Below are 20,628 nucleotides of genomic sequence, written 5' to 3'. Positions count from 1 at the left end.
AATTTATTCATTTGCTCTTCTTCTAGTGCTGGTCTGACCTTGGCTACTTCCGACCTCCACCGAGTAGCATACTCACAGAAAGTCTCAGTTGGCTTCTTCTTTAAGTTCTGGATATAGAAGACACCCGGTGCGTTTTCTGTATTAAACCTGAATCGATCCATAAATTCTGATGCCACGCTCACCCGATTGGCCTACATCTTAGGGTTCTGGCTTATGTATCAGGACAGGGTATCTCCGGTAAGGCTTCTCATAAAGAGCTTCATTCGGACCCTTTCATCCTTTATGACCCCCACGAGCTTATCACAGTAAGTTCTCAGATGAACCTTAGGATCACCTGTTCCATCGAACATTTCGAACTTGCGAGGTTTGTAACCCTCCGGCAGTTCCACATATAGTTGTATGCATAAATCCTCGTAGTTCAGACCTTCTATCCCTTTACCTCCTTCAACACTCTGAACTCGGCTTGTCAATTTCTTGATCTCTTCGTCCATGTTCTTGATGAGCAGGTCCTTCTCAGCGAATTCTGGTGTGTAGGAGATCAATTGAGTGGAGTGAGGCATAGTTTCCACGTATATGGGGTTGTTTTGATGAGTTCCAGGGATTTGGGTGTAGTGGTGATCATTGATGGAGTTTTGAGGATCGGGAACAAGGTGAGGCGTGTTCTGAGGGGTGTGATAGGTAGTGGTTTGCGGATACTGGGTTGGTTGATGGTGGTGTTGTGGAGGAGTCGGTATCGGTAAAGGATTGGGATTTTGAGGTGGGGTTGCATATTGATGGGGGGCGGGAGGATTTTGCGGATGCTGGTTAGGCGTATTTTGGGGAGGTGCTGGGTTTTTGGTATTCTGTTAGTTGATGTCGGGGACGTTTAGAGTAAGAGAGAGGTTTGCTAGCTTGCGGACCTGCTCAAGTTCTCCTTGTAACTATAGTATTTTCTGCTCTAATCGCAGAACCAACTCATTCTGGGCCGGAGTGCTTAGACTGTCTGAAGTTTCCGCATTCTCAACATTTTCCTTTGGAATGCCACTTAAGTCATCCATCTTAGCTTTCCCTCTACTTTTCATGTTACTTGGAGGAGGAGGAGGTGGAGGGCTTCTAGATCTGGTATGGTATGCTGATGATGCCAGTATGTGCAAACCAACCTTAGGGGATGGGAAAAATAAAAAATAAAGGAAAACAAAAGGTAAACAAGTCAGTAGGGATTTTGAAAAAGTCTGCAGTATTTAAACACATATTGCGGGATGTAAATTCATGTCCTAGTTTGGGAGGCTCGTTGTGCCCGAGGTAGGCCTAGCGACAAATAGATTTGGAGAAATTCAGTGCCAATAATTGCCTCATTTCATTAATGTAAAGATAGACGACCCAAAACGACACTAAACAAGATAAATCACTAGCGACACTTGGCCTTGTTACATTTGAAAAGCAAGTAAACCTAATCTACTTGGTCCCAGAAGGACCTTCTCCAGACTGGATGCTCTTGTCGATCAGATCCCCCAGTTCGCGTAGGTTCAGCAGTAAGAATGCCCTTGCCAAATGTCCTCCTTCGTTCCCCTCAGCGTTCTGGCAGTCGGTGACTCTCTTTCTCATTTTCCCTTCCAATTGAATCAGACTGCACTCCAGATATTCCAACCTTTCACTGGACTTAACAGCCCTCTCTTTCCACTCATTGATCATTTCCATATCATCCTTGTGTTGCTCCATATGCTCGGCTTTAGACTAACAGATTCTTTTGCACAGTTTGTTATATTTCACTTGTGCTTCGACAACTTCTTCTATGACCCTGTTTCCCGGACCAACTCTTGGCTCGAATATTCCCCCTATGTTATCATCCAACCATGAGGGTAGAAGTATGCATGACCGGCATGATATCGATCTGGCTCGATAGTATCCTTTTCTACGATAATCTTCAAGTGCCACATGTGCCGTGCTTCATTTTTGTATGGAATGGCATCACCCTGAAAATCAGCTATGAAGTGACTCATTTTAGCAACCCGTGGTATGACCTGCTTCCTGCCTGTCTCATGACCCTGAGGGGAGCATAAGGGTGTATGCCCCTTAACCCGATCAGTACCAAGTGTGGAACATCCCTGGATCTGATGATGAATTTGTCGGTAGGGAACCACTCGAACATCCATTGAACCTGGTCCTCGGTCAGATTGTTGAAAAATTGCACCCATCCTATAGCATCCTTTGGTTGAGCAAACATGTCTGGAATATATGTCATTTTCTTGGGATGGTGGAAGGCTATATGATCATTCCACGGCCTTCGTGGAAACTCTTGACGGTATTGACCCCTTTGGAGATGTTCTAACAACCAAACCTGCAATAGAAAATTGCAACCCTCGAAGTATCTGTACCCTTTCTGACAGCGCTCCAAGGCCCGGTACATATCTGCAATGATCATAGGGACAATGGTATATGTCTTCTCCTTGATCCCTTCCATCAAAGTTTCTGCCACCATGGCCAGTCTGGTGTGAATTCTATCCCCTTGGATCGGGAACACCAACATACCCAAGAAACACACGATGAACAGAAAGACCCCGCGGTGAATCCACCCCAAGGAGGTGATGGAGAATTCATCATCGAAAATATGGTAAGACCTGTTGTGACCGTATCGTTCATAGAGGAAGTCGAAGGGTACGTAGGAGTTTTTCAGGCACTCCAAGTCATCATTTTTCTTAAACCCTATCATCTTAAGAAATCCCCTAGTGGTGCGATTTTCAGGTGCCAATAAACCAGGGCTGTCCCAAGGTAGCCCAACAAATCCCCCTATTTCTTCTAAGAGAGGGGTCATTTCTATGCTTCCAAAGCGGAATACGGCTCTTTCTTTGTCCCAGAACATTGTAGCAGCCTCGATCAACATTTTGTTTGGCTGGAGGTTCAACAAAGAAGGCAAGTTTCCTAAGACCCTTTTCACATGATTTTGGTCGCTTAATGGAACATCCCTCCACCAATCTAGCCATGGTGATGGTATGTTACTAACCATGCCGAACCGGGGGACTTCGTGCCTCATTTTCTGCAAAACAACTATGGTTAGGCCCTTTCCCCCTCCAGATCCGACTATTTATACAATAGCGATTAGCATATTGGCACTTATTTCTCCAAATTAATGCACACAATCGTGGTTGCGTCCGTTGGGATTATGGAAAACCCGACGGACTTTTGGACGAGGCTCGTCTTAAAGGGTTATTATGTGGACAACATATCAACCCAGCTAGGTTTGACCATGATGCATGTACAATTAATCAGAGTAAGGTTTCTATAGAGGTCTAGACCGGTACCCTCAAGTGGACAACTTGAGAGGGAAAGGCACGGAACCGTTGACTGCACCGCCGATCGACTAGTTTTACCGCAAATACGACTTTCCGCATTTAATGGGTGATATATATAGGAAGAGTGCAAACACTCATCAAGCGTTGATATGGGATTGATTATGCACGAGTCGAATATGATTTCGAGCATGATTTATGCAGCAATAAATAGCATGTTGTCAAGTATTTTGCACGTTAAAAAATGATAAATGCGGTATTTAAATAATTGAAAGACAGTAAAAAAAAGGAGACAAGTCAGTTTCAGGAAATAAAGGAAATCATAAATGCTTGAGAGATAAGCAATTAAATCCAAGTAAAGGGGAGAGGGAGGGTTGTATCAACAAAATAAGGCATGCTTAAAACTAATTCACAAAAACAAGTTCGTTATGGTAAGAGCCTAAAATATCCCCAGCAGAGTCGCCATGCTGTCGCGCCCCCTTTTTTCTCGCGGAGTCCGGGTTTCGACATTCATTGGGAACAACTCATTTCCTTTAGGGAATTGGGTATGGCATTTGAATAGTTGCCACCTGACGGATTTAAGGTGCGTTAGGTCATCTAAAGCAAATAACTCATAAACCAGTTTGCATTACCAGAGATAGGGTAAGGGCTCAAAATAACCTTGAGGGGAAGGTGTTAGGCACCCCTCGAGGTCCACAATGGTGGGTCCCGACCGAACTCAAATTAGGTGAATTAGTCTTAAGCAAACAAAGTAATTTAGACAAATAGACATTTTGTTTAAAATAAGGGGTAAATGGGGTCCTAGGTTTTTTAGCCTATAGGATCACTTCTGTGCAATGCTTGGTAATCGTCCCCGAGTCGGGGTGCTACACATAGCATTAGCGCACAGGTCATCATATCCTTTACTACCTGATTACCCTCCCCTTAATGGTTATATAAGCAGTTCTAATTTAAACGTACCCTATACGTGCATTACCCGTCCCTTACTTATAGTCCTGGAGGTGTTTAGGACTTCTAGTTAAGGTGGATCTAGACCTTCCTATAGTGCTTAAAAGGAGAAAATCTAAGCGACAAGCAAAAACAAATAGGACTGTCAGATAAGGAACAGTTAAAGGCTCATATTTACCTCCACAAATAAGCAAGCAACTGCACGTCTCAAACAATAGTATTTCAGACACTTTAAAAGTCCTATAGCAGGATATCTAGGTGAGCACAAAGCAGAACATATGCAGGGTTTCATTAAAGCGAAGAAGAAGGTTCTTAATCAGTTGCCCACTGATTTTAGGACTACATAAATCTGGACAGTAAACAAAGCACAATTTTATAATTTCAAGGATTTAGTCGCCCTACAGGCTTGCCTAGGCGTGGATCAGCGATGACCTATGAGCATGGTATCTAGTCATTAATCAGAAGTGCAATAAACCAGTAAACAATTTTAAGCAGGCAGTTTGGTTCATTAGGTCCTATAGGCATGCTTTCTAGGTGTGGAAACAGATTTAAAACTTATAGACGTGGTATCTAAATGCAGAAATTGGTTTTAAGACCTTATAGAGATGGTGTCTAAATGCAGCAATTGTTTTTAAAACCTTATTTGCATGCAGAAAACTGATTTAAACCTTGTTTGCATGCAAAGTCTGATTTTAAGCGAACGCTATAGGCATGGTATCTAGAATGCAGGACTGATTTTAAATTCATAGGCATAGTATCTGAATGTATATAAGCAAACAAACATCAGAGCAACCTATAGGCATGGTATCTAGAATGCAAGAATGATTTAAAACCCAATAGGCATAGTATCTGAATATACATAAGCAAACAAACATCGCAACAACCTATAGGCATGGTATCTAGAATGCAGGATTGATTTTAAACCCTATAGGCATGGTATCTACCCTTTCACAACAAAAATATATATAAGAATCCCTCCCAGTTTTACTAATATCCCCAATATCTGTTTATAACGAAATTATTATTACAGACCAACATAAATAATGAATTACAGAAGTGAAACTCCTAAAACTATAGGGAGCATGAACAGGCCCAAACAGTAAACCTGAAAAGTCAGTCCTTCAACCAAGTATGAACATGCAAATACTCTCATTGTGCACCCAATGGTATCCTGGTGTGTCAAAGTTCCCAAGGGCCTCAAGGACCCTGGGCAATGCTCACACCAGAAAACTTTTCAAAGAAACCCTTTTGTGAGCAAGTTAGGAAAGCCATCCCCAGTGTGTCAAAGTTCAGAGGAGTCTCATGGACTCCTAGGCAATGCTCACACTGGAGGGATAGGACCCTAGGTATTCTAAGAGTAGGAGTTGAAAACATGAGTTAGTTTTAAGAAAATAGTTTTGGAATCTCAGAAAGTAAGGAGCAAACACGATCATTCAATTCTTGTAACTCAAACAAAGGTCCCGGCAATCAAACATTATACAGAAACAGGATAACTTAAAGTTTCAACTTAGTTTACTAGCTGTTACTAGGTGAGCAAACACTAAACAAAGACATGGCATGCTGGGATCAATCAAACTGTCACATACAAAGGGGGTAGCAGGGATTGGGAGCAATGTTGTTAGAAGTCTGTGAGAGGTGAATATTTTAAAAATAAGATAGAAAGAACGTGCTAATGGAGAAGTAGACAGACATAGGTCTTATTTAGACATAAGCAAGCATGCAGACTTGCTGAAAGCAGGAGCACATAGGTCTAGCTGAAACAAAAGTAAATTGGTTGAAAGCAGGACACTTATCGGTATAATCAAACAGAAGTAGACATGCTATTGCAATAAACACATAGGTTAAACAGAAGTAGACATGCTATTGCAGTAAACACATAGATTTGATTAAACAGAAGAAAGACATGCTGATTATAAGGAAACACATAGGTCAAATTGAATAGCAGGAAACATATAGTCTAATTGAATAGTAGTAAACATGAAGCACAGGATCTAATGAGATAAAGTGGACATGCTGATAATAGGACACATAGTTCAATTGAATAGTAGTAAACATGCTGAGTAGGGAAACACATAGGTTTAATCGGATGGCAGTAGTGGAAGCATACCGGTTAAGAGATAGCAATAAAAGAGTGAAGCAAACACAGTCCAAAGGTCTAGCCTGGGCTTCCAGTCGGCTAGTAAAGAGCAGAATGTTGTGATAGAGGAAGAGAGCAAGAATTTTGTGTACTTTTCTATATATGTGTGCGTGTGTGTTAAAGAAAAAGAGTAAGGCTTATATAGCTTTGAGAAGCGTAAACAAATAAGGCAAAGAAAATTAACGGCACATAAATAAAGTATACAAGTCAATTAACCAGTCAGTTAGGGCTAACCTAATAAATCAATATCACTTAAATTATGGAGAATCTTATACGAAATCAATCAGCTGGCATGATTGAAGTTAAATAAGGTAAGCAATAAGTCTAAAGACCAATAGATTAGACTGATTAATCTAAATAAGGCAAGTAGTACCAATTAAAACTTATAAATGAGGCAAATAGGTAAAATCACGGGGAAGTACTAATTTTAACAGGAAAATATGATTCAAACCCTAAGTAAAATTAGTCAATCTATTTTGATTGACAGAGATAAACAATAACGAAAAAATTGAAGCGGACAGTGAGACAAATGAACAAACAAAGGACTAGAACATAAGAGTAAAGATAACCAACTTCAAACACTTAGAAACTATTAGAAAAGTTTTTGCAGAAACAAGAAGAAGTGGAACCCTAGTTCTGGGAAACCTTAGGATCGATCATCAGAAAAAAAAAATAGAAGGAAAATGCTACAGAAACTCGAAACCCTTTCAGATCTACAGAGATCTGGCCAGCACATAATAAGGAAGCAAAACCCTAATATAACAAGATACTAAAATCGATTAACAATAAAGAAGACAAGAGATTTTAAAAAGAAACTACTAATAAACTCAGAATCACTCAAGATCTACAAAGATCTGGACAGATTCGCGTTTAAAAAGGTTAGGGTTTTGAGAAAAAAGGGGTGGGGTAAAGAAAATCTGGTTTTGAACCAAAGATTCGAACCATAAACACACGATAATAGCAATCACAAACGGAGATGACCGTAGGCAGACTCTTAAACAGTTTTGAACAAGCTCTGGGTTGGATCTCTTAGAGATCCCTTCACGAAATAACAAAATCGAACAACCAGAAGAAGTAAGAGGCCAGTAGGGGCCTCAAATCACCAGGGAATCCCATGGAGTGGGTAAGAATCGAAAGGTTTGGGGGAGAATTTAGGTGGCGATGCTAGGGTTAGGGTTGGTCTTGGAGAGAACCGGAGAAGAAGGGGATTCAAGGGCGGCTGAGTGTGAAAAAATGATTAGGGTTAAGGGATCGTTTGACTTAAAAAAGGAAAGAGTGAATGGGGGCCATTGATCTCAGAGGTCAACGACCAAGATTAGAGGAGTTTGGGGCCTGGTAGAGGTCTTTAGGTTTGGGCTGGGGTGATTTGGGCCTGGGTTTAATTAAATTGGATTGTGGGGGGGGGGGGGTTCCGATTTTGGGTATAAATTAGGGGCTATTTGTTAAATACCCATTTTTACAAAATAAAATAATTTAAAAATAGCTAATTAAATGATAAAAAATGATTTTCATGCATGAAGGTAATTTAAAATAATTACTTAATATTATAGAATATAAAAAGTTATTTTTTATATGGATAATGTAGTAATGCATATGTATAGGCTATTATTGCAAAATATGCAATTAAAGTCTGAAAAAAATGCAAATGTAATTGTAAAAAATACAATTAAAATATTTGAACACCTATATGAGCCTAAATGATGAATTTAGATGATTAAATCGTCATAAAGTAATATGAGGGATGATTTTTGGATATTTATATAATAAAAAATCCAGAAACAAATTGATTTAAGGCCCTTAAAATTATAGAAAAATCGTAGAAACGTTTGTGCATGTATGCACAATATTTTGAAAGTATGCATGCATATTTAAAAATATATGAGGGAAAAATTAGGTACCAACAGTAGCTGTCACACCGGTCGGCCTAGATAGCATCTCGGTATCCGCCAGTACCGTAAATATGACCATCTTCTTACGGTCGGGATCAACGCTCGGAGCGGGGAATTGATTCACAAGCTTTGGGCTCGAATATGGCCCATTTGACGCTAACATCATGTCCTTTTTGGGAATCTCCAGGTGACAAAACCGGAGTAGTCTTGCAGCACACCAACGTCCATGCCTTCAATAAACATATTCAGGGCTTCATCCGCGGCCCGTGATGCCTCGGTAATTTTTTTGTAATGGCCTGAGCCTCATTAAAAAGAGGCTCCATGTGGGACAACGACTCCGAGACATCAATGACGTCGACAAATTCTCTCAGAACCGGAGTAGCTTCTCGAGAGGCAGTAGCCACAGGCTTTTTCTCGGGCTCCCAAACTGAAGAGGGTTCGGCCTTACGGTCGCCTCCCTCCGGTGCTGCCCGCTCTTCTGCAGCGACGATCGTCTCATGGGTGAAGAACTCCATGTCGTCTTCAAGGTAGTCCCTGAGCTGATAAAGAGAATCAGGGTCCGATACCCTGGTCCAGGAACTCTTCTTGGTAGACTTTCGGACCTTGACCACAATCCTCTTCTTCTTTGCCTCGGCGGGAGTGTCCGAGGGGTCAGGAGGCCTTTTCTTCGTCCTTGTTTTCCCCTCATTCTTTGCAGCAGCCTCGGTGGTAGGTTGTACCGAAGCAGAGGATTTGCAGATGGGGACGAGGCCTTGTCCTTGTCCACTACCCGAAGCTCGGTGGTCTTGGGAAAACCTGAAGAAAGAGGCTTAGTCAAAATGGACATTGGAATGAAAGGGAAATTCAATCAGGATAAGAAGGACACTCACCATGGTAACGAGCCTCCCATTTTCCTTTGAAAGTTTGCGCCACTCGCGCTTGGAGTATGTCAATTATTTATAGATCCCCTCGACCCACTTCTTAAAATGGGGGACTACGTACATTGGGGACTCGGGTGACCGCTGCATAACGGGAAAGCCGGGTGATGAGAAAAATAAATTCAAAGAATTATTTTGACAACTTAGGTGGAGATGAACTTACGTGTTGAGTTCCATTTCTCATGGGAATGGTAGGAAATCGGAAGGAATGAGATCTTCTATCTTCACCCGAACAAATCTCCCATACCAGCCTCGGTCCCTATCTTCATCGATGCTCGAGAAGGAAGCCTTCGTTGCCCGCCGGGCAAGCTTAATTAACCTCCATCGAAAGATTTGTGGGATGTAGATGAGGAGCAGATAGTCGATAATGAACTGGGGCTCCTCTATGTTATTAACAAAGTGACGAAGGAGAATCACGATCCTCTAAAAGGATGGGTGGATCTGTTCGAGGCAGACCTCGTACCTTTTGCAAAAATCGAGGACTACCGCATTCATCGGGCTAAGCATGAAGGGGTACATATAAACGTTTAAGTTCCACTCCACGTGCATGGTGATGTCCTCATCAGGTCCGGGGATGACTACTTCTTTGCCTTCCCACTTCCAATCCTCCCGAACCGTCGGGAGCTTATCTTCGGTGATGGAACAGATATACCTCCACACCTCCTTACCTCGATCTCCTTGTTTGGAGGCTTTTTCAACCTTGAAGTCGTTATCTATAGAGCAGCCTCCAGGGATAAAATCCTTAAGAGAAGGTTCTGGGATTGCTACCGCGAGGGTCGCTTCAAAATCTGCGGCGGGGTTAGAAGTTGAAGGAGCGGTGTGTTGAGGCACATATTGGGATGTTTTTGCCATCTTTATCTGGGAATTTGAAGGTTTGAAGACTGGGTATGAAGGTTTGAATATGGGTACGAAGAATTGAAGGTTTGGATTGAAGATTTAAAGGCGAAATATAAAGATTTGAAGATCGAGGATGAAGAAATGAAGATGTGAAGAACAATTTGTGAAGATTTGAGGGAATGATGAACAAGTTAAAATTTTGAAGGTAACTCGAGAAGATTCGAAAACAGAAAGTAAAAAAGTGAAAAAAAAGGAAACCAGAGCTTTTATAGGAGGGAAATGTTTAATGCGTGACGTTTCACATTCGATGCCCATTGAGGATGGTCAATCGGTGGCTGACATGTGTCCAAAGTTAGAATGACGTGATTGATGAGACATTTTGTTGACTCATCAACCCGTTTGTAGCATATAGAGGAAGGAACCTGGGTCTGTTAGTCACTTCTCATCGTTTCGATAAATTTGCTCTCTCCGAAAAGTGAGGGGACTATCTGTGTACGGATAAAATCGGTAATAAAGTTACCCCTGATTTTCCGTTAAAGAAACGAGAGGAAAGAATGATCTAACATGGCCTCGAGTAGAACCGAGGGATTCCATGCAAGAGCCCGGGGAGGACGAATGGCGAACCCGGGACCGGACACAACCGACCATTGGGCTCGAGCAGAGTGAAGAGCCGAGACTTAGGGAAAAGACGGTTAGACAGGATAAGTGAGGGGCCAAAATATCCGTTTTCAACCAGAAGGAAAAGATTTTATTTACCTTATTTAGAATTGTACTTGGATTGAAACTCCCATACTGTATAAAGGGGGAAACTATCACGACCCGAAATTTCAACCATCGGAACCGTGATGGCGCCTAACATCACACTTGCTAGGCAAGCCAACGTTAGAGTATTATTAACCAAATTCCTTTACGTTTCAATGATTAAAAGTAAACTAACTAAAACAAGTAGAAATAATTGCGGAAGTAAGTAAACAACATCTTTGTTTATATACTATTACCAATACTGTTGCTATTACTACCTAGAATCCGGTGTCACAATCCACGAACACACTATGATTTTCTACAAACATCAGTCTAAAAGAAATTACAACTGTTTTGGAAATAAGGAAAATAGCACTATAGAGATGTAGAAGGGGACGCCAGGGCCTGCGGACGCCAACAGGACTACCTTGGGTCTCCAAACTGTGTAACCTGAAGCCAACCTCTCAATCAGCCACTACCTGCTCCAAAATCTGCACAAAAAGTGCAGAGTACAGTATCAGTACAACCGAGCCCATGTATTGGTAAGTGCCGAGCCTAACCTCGATGAGGTAGTGACAAGGCTACGGCGGGGCAATAACAATATAACCTGCATACAACGTATAATAAAAGCAGAAAGAAGAACGGAACAAAATAAAACAAAAACTTGCAAGGAATGAATACAGAACTCAAGTATCTTATCAGTTCCAGCTATAACCAATTCCTTAAGTGAAAATGCAAAATTACAGAATAACTTACACAGTAGAAGAAAGATACATAAATACATAAACTGATGCGGCGCGCATCCCAATCCCACCATATAATCAATATCAATATTAATATTCACCCTTATTACTCCATATCAATCCACCCTTATTCCTTGTGTTGCGGCGTGCAACTCGATCCTATCATATATTAACAATTCACCCTTGTTCCTCCTCAATATATCACCCTTATTCCTCCTGTTATGGCGCACAATCTGATCCCACCATATAATAGCATTTCACCCTTATTCCTTCTCAATATCACTTTTATTCCTCCCGTTGCGGCGTGCAACCCGATCCCACCATATCAGTATCAATTACTCAATAAGAACAGAAATTTCACAATTTAACTCAAAACTCTCCACAATACTTAAACCTAAAACCAAAGCAAACGGAAAGCTTGTACATTATGAAACTTCACACAATTAATACTACTCAACGAAACCAATCCAAAATATACCATAAAACACCGATAAACTAGCTTCAGCCAATAGTATGAGACAACAAAACTACGTGATATCTAATAACCTTCAACAACGAAAACCAATATCTGACAAGTAGCAATTAAACATGGAAATACGAGTAAAGCATGCAACAGTTAAGGCAGGAAAACAATATAATAAGAAGAAAACAGTCAAAACAGATAAATTGGCGGCGCATAGGTACTCGTCACCTTCACCTATACGCCACTCACATGGATTTTCACATAGCAATTAAGTCAAGGATCCCTAATCCCTCGAGTCAAAGTTAGACACAACACTTACCTCGATCCACAGGCCAGTCACTACTCAATTACCGTTTTTTTCTCTAGATTCCACCTCCAAATCACTTGTATCTAGCCATAATTAACTTAATAACATCAAATATTGCTAAAGAAATCAATTTCAATACATAAATTTAGGTTTCCCTACATTTTCCCCCAAAAGTAAAAAATTGACCCCGGGCACGCTTGGTCAAACTCGAGGTTCGGACCAAAACCCATTCACCCCCGGCCGGAATATGTAATTAGTTCCGGAATCCGACCCCAAATCGAGGTCTAAATTCCCAATTTTCAAAACTCCCAATTCTTCCAAAAATCCCTAATTCTACCATGAAAGAACAAGATTTAGGACTAGGAATCTAGTGGGTGATGATGGAAATTGAAGAAAATGAGTTAAAGAGTACAAACCTATGATTTGGTGTTGAATTCCCCCTTTAAAAATTGCCCTAGTACGAGTTCTAATGAAAGAGATATGAAATTTTGAAGAAGTCCCGATTTTGGGTCTGTTTTAAAATCACTGGACATGCCTTCTTCGCGTTCGCGAAGGCCCTGTCGCGATCGCGATACACAGCGGCCCAAAGGCCTACGCGTTCGTGAGTCTCACTACGCATTCGCGAATGGCTACTCCCCCTGGCCTTCATGTTCGCGACCCAATGATCGCGTTCGCGTAGAAGAGCAACTGACCCCCTCCCCCAGGTCCCTAAGCCATCGCGTTCACATGGAGCAGGTCGCGTTCGTGGAGGGTAAGACCCTCATTGCTCCGCGTTCGCGACCAAGTCTCCGCATTCGCGAAGAGTGAAGTCCTCCCCCGGCCCAGTTTTTCCTTTGCGATCACGAGAATGGTTTCGCGATCGCGATGCACAAAGCATCAGAATACCAGCTGCAGCAAAACATACCAGATTTCTAAGCCTAAAACATCCCGCAGCCTATTCGAAACTCACCCGAGTCCTCGGGGCTCCAAATCAAATATGCACACAAGTCTTAAAACATCATACGAACATGCTCTTGCGATCAAATTGCCAAAATAACACCTAGAACTACGAATTTAGCACCAAATCACATGAAATTCTTAAGAACAGTTTGGAATTCCTATTTTCACAACCGGATGTCAGAATCACGTCAAATCAGTTCCGTTTCTCACCAATTTCACAGATAAGGTATAAATATTATTTTGGACCTGTACCAGGCTCCGGAACCAAAATACTGGCACGATACTAACAAGATCAAACATTAACCAAATTCTTAACACCATTTAATTTCCAGTCTTTCAATTTTCATCAAAAATTCATTTCTTGAGCTAGGGACCTCGAAATTCGATTCCGGGCATACGCCCAGGTCCCATATTTTGATACGGACCCACCGGAACTGTCAAAACACGAGTCCGGGTTTGTTTACTCATAGCGTTGACTGAAGTCAACTAAATCAACTTTTAAAGGCAAAAATATTATTTTTATCAACTTTCAACTTAAACGCTTTTCGGAAATGCGCACGCAAATCGAGGAGGAATAAAATAAGGTTTTGAAGGCATCAAAACACGGAATCGAATCCTAAAATATAAGATGACCTTTTAGGTCATCACAGAAACCTTTATTTTAAGGACCAATGTTGGCACTTAAACCAAAGTAATAAAATTAATTTTTTGTTTTATAGCTATTTATTAAAGTGTTCTTCAGCTGCTTGTTCATTGAGTTGCAACCGAGCCCATACCGAGGGATGGATCGGAACTGATTTCCAAACGTCCATTGAAACCCTAGACTTAATCATTCATTGCATTTGGTTTGATAGCTTTGTTTCCCTTTAATTCAATTGTTTATTTCTTAGTTCGTTTGTGTTAAATTAAATCACATATCCTTTAAACCGCGTATAAATTCAAGCGTTACTTATTTTAAGATTAAACTAGAATATTGAACTAATAAAAGTGAACGGAGGGAGTACTTTCTTTTTTTTACAAAACCGACCGAATTCGATCTTTTTTTTTTTGGCGCCAAAATGCGGAAAATTATTTTTGCTTCCCGAGAAGTTTATTTTTCAAGAACACACAAACTTCGGCCTGTCTTTTATTTAATATAAATTGTAATTGATATTCAAAAATCGGCCGAAACCGGTCGGTTATTTCGGTCGTCATTCTAAAAAATGGACCAATTTCGGTCGATATTTTTATTTTTTAACAAAACCGACCGAAATCAATCGGTTATTTCGCGCAAAAGTGCGATTAAGAGTATAAATAAAATTATAAAAAAAAATCTTAAACCAAAAGCGCCAATGGTCTACTGATAGAATAGTATCCTGATGCAGTACAGATCCAGTTCGATTCCTATATGGTTTATTTTCTAATTACATAATATTAGAAAACAAAAGGCTGAAGCCGGACGGTTTTTTTGGCCGTCCTTCTTCTTTTGGGCCGATGTGAATTTAATTGTTCGACCAAAGTCAATCGGTTGACTCTCCCGACCTAATAATTTGTGACCGCTATGAATAGGTCACTTTTCAGTAGACTTTGCCAATTATCGACTGATATCACTCAGTTTTGTCTGTTTATGTTGACCGAATTTCTAGTAGTGAATATACCCTATTGTATAGAGTCAAATAAAAGCTTCTTCTATTTTTTCCAATAGCATAGTAGCTTATTTTCATTTAAAGTAGAAATAAAAGTCAAGCAATTTCCTTGAGGTGTATGTTGAAGATTGATACGTAAAAGGTGTACGACTCAGTAGAATAGCCTTTCCTTGAGCAAGTTCTAATTCGTATATGCTTCTCTGAGAAATTCATAAAGTGGATTCTTGCATGTGTTAAGACAGTGCATCATATGGAAGGATTGAAACAAGGGGACCCCCTCTATCCCTTTTGTTTTGTGCTTGTCATGGAGTATTTTAGTAGGATGTTGAAGCCATTGAAAACTGCTAATGGTTTCAAGTACCATTCAAAGTGTGCCAGACTAACACTCATTCAACTTTGTTTTGCTGGCGACCTACTTTTGTTGGGGTAACATAACTTCTATCACTCAACTTTATGACTATTTCCAGAAATTCTCAGGTGCACCAGGGCTGATTGCAAATGTGTCCAAAACCTCAGTTTATTTTGGTAGACTCTACCTAATAATTTCTATTCTAACATTCTTGTTCTCAAAATGATTAAGCATTGTGAAGAAGCTTTTTTTTGGACAGGTGGTGCTGAAATGTCCAAGAAGGCACCAGTTGCTTGAGACAAATTATGTTATCGTAAGTCAGCTGGTGAAATTAATCTAATAGATGTCCAAATTGAAATAAAGTAGCCATTGCAATGTCAGTGAGTACTAAATACTAAATAAAGTAGCCATTGAATAGCGTAACTACTCCCAGATAGAACAAGAAAAAAAATGATTAATTTTATTTCTGGACAATTAAAAAATTACAAAAAAATGAGATGATTCAATTTGAACGACAAAGAGCAATTAATCAAGTCCGATGAAATGCCTAGCTTCAAAAAAACTTTGGGGAGCTCTAAGAACTCTTGAATAGTTCAACTTTACTATTTTCCAACTATCTTTTCCACGTTAGTAGGTAAAATTTAAGCTCTATTTTAAATAGATCCATTTTAGGCAAAAACTGGTTTGTCTTCCTAGATATTTGGTGTTTACATCAAATTATACTATTTAACTACATTTACGTAAATTTTTTGGTTAAAATATGTAATTCACTATGATTTAACAATAAAGTATATATTAAAACATGTGTCCTATATTTATTCATTGGATTGGTGTAAAAATTAGATACGAGTAAATTTTATATATCTTGCAGATAAAATTGAAAAAAAAAAAAAAAAACTTAGACATACAAAGTGGCCCTACCCTCCCCACCCCCAAATTAAGGGAGGAAAATAAAGAAATTCCTACTTTATAGTATTCTCTTTTTAACTACTGAAAATGGATAGACACCGAACAAGTGAAAACTCTTCTCTCACCAACTTAAGCTTCTTCAGTTCTGTCTTTTCTAACTTGTCTTCCTCCTGAAATACAGCACACCAATATATTTGATTTTTTAAATAATTTTTTACTTTTACTTTCTAGAAAGATTATGCTATTAATGTCGTCTTGGACCACAGTCATCTATGTCTTGTTTTGCTTCTTATACAAATTATTATATGAGATGGTGTAACACTTCAATATTTACCATCGTGGTGAAAACCACGTATCTTTTAATTAGCATTATACATATGTGAAAAGAACGGCAGCCGTGGAGTAACTGATAAAGTTGCTGCCATGTGACTAGGAGGTCACGTGTTCGAGTCGTGAAAACAACCTCTTGTAGAAACGGCCCTTCCCCGAACCCTCTGCATAGTGGGAGCTTAGTGAATCGGGTTGCTCTTTCGTAATTTGACCATGTGTGATTATTTAAAATATGGCCACATGTTCAATGTATTAGTCAACAAGCTATCTAACAAGCTTAGTTTTCCTAATTCCTTGAAATTAAAGCATCCTTAATTGATTAGTCTTTGTAATATGGTGCTATGCTTGCACTTGTCAATTTTTATTGAAGTTAATGATTAAACCGCTCCGAAAGAACCATCATGCAGTCTCTTTTAATTTTGTCAAGTTCTGATTTAGATGGATATACAGTTTTTGGTTAAAAAATGTTTTTCTTTGGCACCACCAAAATTCTAAAATTATGGTAGTATTATTGTTCTTAAAACTTCAGACTACATTTTATAACGAACTAATTAACTTCAAAACTCACCCTAGGTTTTGCATGTCAAAATATACTTGTAATATACTAAGTATACAATATCTGTATTCTTTGACACCACTCCAAAGTTTGTTCTACAACTACAGTTGGTCTAACCAAAGATAACTTAGAATCAATCTATTCTCTTCTTCACCTTTCTCTTAAACGTTATACCTTAATTTTTTATTTCACCAAATCACCGGCAAACATCTATATATACATGACTTCCATGCACTTATAGTATAACAGCAGAAAAAGAAGTTTACAAAGAAAGAAAAAGCAAAGAGATTTTCTGGGAAAAAAATGGGTGCTATTGGACTATTTCTTGTCTCTCTAATGATTGCGTCATGTCTACTGCCTAGCGTTTCAGCTGCAACCAGGCACTATAAATTTGAAGTATGTATATTATTACACAGTTTCCTCTTTTAATTGATTGGATTTAACTTATATTCACTGACATTATAAAATTTTATATTACCGGTGGGCAATTGAACTTGTTATAGCAGCTACCAGCCTTAATTAGTTATATTTCAATATAAATATTTTTTAAGCGACCTGATAGTGTTAAAATTCTTCTATAACTCTGTATCGTTTTATGTCTAGAATTAGCATAACTTAGACCATGTTTTGCATCTCTTTGGGTTAAATTCAGATCAAAATGCAAAATGTGACAAGATTATGCCACACCAAGAGTATGGTGACAGTGAATGGACAATTCCCTGGACCTAAAGTTGTGGCAAGGGAAGGTGATCGTCTTGAAATTGAGGTGGTCAATCATGTTCAGAACAACATCTCTATCCATTGGTAATCATAAGAATTCTATTATTTTCACGCAATTCACACGGTTCAACAACCAATTAATATTTCACGATTAAGGGTGTCTTCTTCTTACAAGTAACTTTAACATTGAACTCTCCAATTAATAGGCATGGAATTAGACAGCTTCGCAGTGGATGGGCAGATGGACCAGCATATATAACACAATGTCCCATTCAAACTGGTCAGAGTTATGTCTATAATTTCACTATAATTGGCCAGAGAGGAACATTTTGGTGGCATGCACATATTTCATGGTTGAGATCAACTGTTTATGGTCCTATAATTATTCTTCCAAAGAAGAATACTCCTTATCCATTTGCCAAACCCTACAAAGAAGTTCCCATCATCTTTGGTAATAAGTGATCATTAATTAATTTACCTATAGGAAATTATTAGAATACTAATGATGAGCTGATGAATGCAATATGTCACAGGAGAATGGTTCAATGCAGACACTGAGGCCATAATTTCCCAAGCTTTACAAACAGGTGGAGGTCCTAATGTTTCTGATGCTTATACTATCAATGGACTTCCTGGCCCTTTGTATAATTGTTCAGCTAAAGGTAGTAAACTTTATTTTGTATAGTTACATAGTTCTAATTTATTATTTGAAAATAAAATTTGTTATAGATCAGGTATTGTCATTTAATATAGGTAACGTTCAAATAAATTTCATATAATTTCAAATATCACTATGAAAGATTGTTTAATTTTTCATATAGTCACTATAGCAAAGAATATTGACGTATTTGAATGTGCTTTATACAGATACTTTTAAGCTGAAGGTGAAACCTGGAAAGACTTATCTTCTTCGATTGATCAATGCTGCACTTAATGATGAGCTTTTCTTCAGCATCGCCAATCATACTCTCCAAGTTATCGATGCTGATGGTGTTTATGTTAAACCCTTTGAGACAGATACGCTTATTATTACACCAGGACAAACTCACAATGTTCTTCTCAAAACTAAACCTCAGTTTCCTAATGCCACATTTTATATGACCGCTCGACCATATGTGACAGGCCCTGGCACATTTGACAACTCTACAGTTGCTGGAATTTTAGAGTATGAATCAAAATCAACACCCCATTTGAAAAACCTACCACTCTTTAAACCATTGCTACCAGCTCTCAATGACACAACTTTTGTCACCAATTTTACGAGTAGATTAAGAAGTCTTGCGACTCCTCAATTCCCTGTAAATGTACCTCTAAACGTCGATAGACATTTGTTTTTCACAGTAGGTCTTGGAACAAGTCCATGTGATCAAAACAAAACCTGCCAAGGACCTAATGGTACAAAATTCTCAGCTTCAGTTAACAATGTATCATTTGTGCAACCTACAACTGCACTTCTTCAATCTCATTTCTTTGGACAATCCAAGGGTGTATACAAGCCTGATTTTCCTTATAGTCCTTTAAATTGGTTTAACTATACTGAAAACCCTCCAAATAACACCTTAGTTAAAAATGATACCAAAATTATGGTTTTGCCATATAACACGAGCGTGGAGTTAGTGATGCAAGACACAAATATTCTTGGTGCTGAAAGTCATCCTCTTCATCTTCATGGATTTAACTTCTTTGTCGTTGGCCAAGGTTTTGGGAATTTTGACCGCAATAAGGATCCAGCAAATTTTAACCTTGTTGATCCTATTGAGAGGAATACCGTAGGTGTTCCTTCAGGCGGTTGGGTTGCAATTCGATTTCTAGCCGACAATCCAGGTAACTTAAAAATTTTGTATTTAAAATGTCTACTAATATCATTCATTCAATTATAAGTCTATGTATCAATCTATTATAATGTTGTTTGTGTTACATCAGGAGTATGGTTTATGCATTGTCACCTGGAAATTCACACGAGCTGGGGATTGAAAATGGCATGGTTGGTTTTAGATGGAAAACTTACTAATCAGAAGCTACCTCCTCCCCCAAAAGACCTCCCCAAGTGTTGAGAATTTTCGTTAAATTTTTGTACTTTTTTTTTTTTTTTTTTTGCTTGATCGTTGATCTTTCCTCTTTTTGCTTATATAGCTGGTGGATTGTCATTTGTATTTTCTCTTCATGTTTTTCTCATAATTTTCTTTTCTTGTTACTGATTACATGTGTGAGAGAGTCGATAATTTTGTAAGTTCAAAGTTCTATGAAATTTGGAACTATAATCATCTTTATATTTTTTGCATTCATATAGTTGGTATTTTTGTCCTTTAACGCACAAATGACAGTATGGTGCATAAAATTTACATGTACATCTATCAGAGAATCTTAACAGCTAAAATAATTAGATTTATTGGTTAATTTGAGCCATTAATTGTGACTCGCCAAGAGATTACAGTATGAAGTGCGCTAGCATGAGTTCAAATTTCAGCTAATAATGTAAAAACATAATTAATATAAAAAAGAGTTTAAACAAGTAAGTTTTTGTAGTGTTAGTGGAAAGATGGATCGATCACAAATTCCCTTAGCAGGGTCAAGTTACTTATTAAAAAACTTCAGCATAACTAATAAATGCAATTACATCTTTCCTGTTCCTATATCCTTCTAATACTCAATCAACAATAGTATTTACGTTGGGGAACAAATAGAGTACTTATAAATAAACTAATTTGCACCCAAAAGGGATATATATAAACTCTAGCACTTTTCTCTATCTAGTTTAGAAGGTTTTCTTTTTTCTATAAAAAGGCAATGCAACCCCTATTGAGATGTTAAGTGTGACAGTATGGCTGTCCACGGGACGGGACGACATTTAAGCAGGACGGGACGAAACGGGACGGGACAAATGGGATGACACGGTCGGCCCATCCCGTCCCGCTAACAAACGGGATGGGACGGGACGGAACAGGACGGGAC

The 20,628-nt window shown here is 39.0% G+C and overlaps 1 protein-coding gene across 1 annotated transcript; it reads left to right on the top strand.

Moving 5' to 3' along the window:
* LOC109229479 (laccase-17-like) lies at positions 17,124-19,946 on the top strand. Its single transcript, XM_019394932.1, has 6 exons — positions 17,124-17,352; positions 17,609-17,760; positions 17,883-18,127; positions 18,210-18,338; positions 18,544-19,500; positions 19,600-19,946. The coding sequence occupies exons 1-6, from the start codon at positions 17,260-17,262 to the stop codon at positions 19,728-19,730; spliced, it is 1,707 nt and encodes a 568-aa protein (XP_019250477.1). The 5' UTR covers positions 17,124-17,259; the 3' UTR covers positions 19,731-19,946.

Source organism: Nicotiana attenuata, chromosome 7 (genome assembly GCF_001879085.1).
Source record: "Nicotiana attenuata strain UT chromosome 7, NIATTr2, whole genome shotgun sequence".
In the NCBI taxonomy this organism is placed as follows: domain Eukaryota; kingdom Viridiplantae; phylum Streptophyta; class Magnoliopsida; order Solanales; family Solanaceae; genus Nicotiana; species Nicotiana attenuata.
Note: the sequence above shows the minus strand (reverse complement) of the source record. Positions and strands in the feature narration are given on the sequence as shown.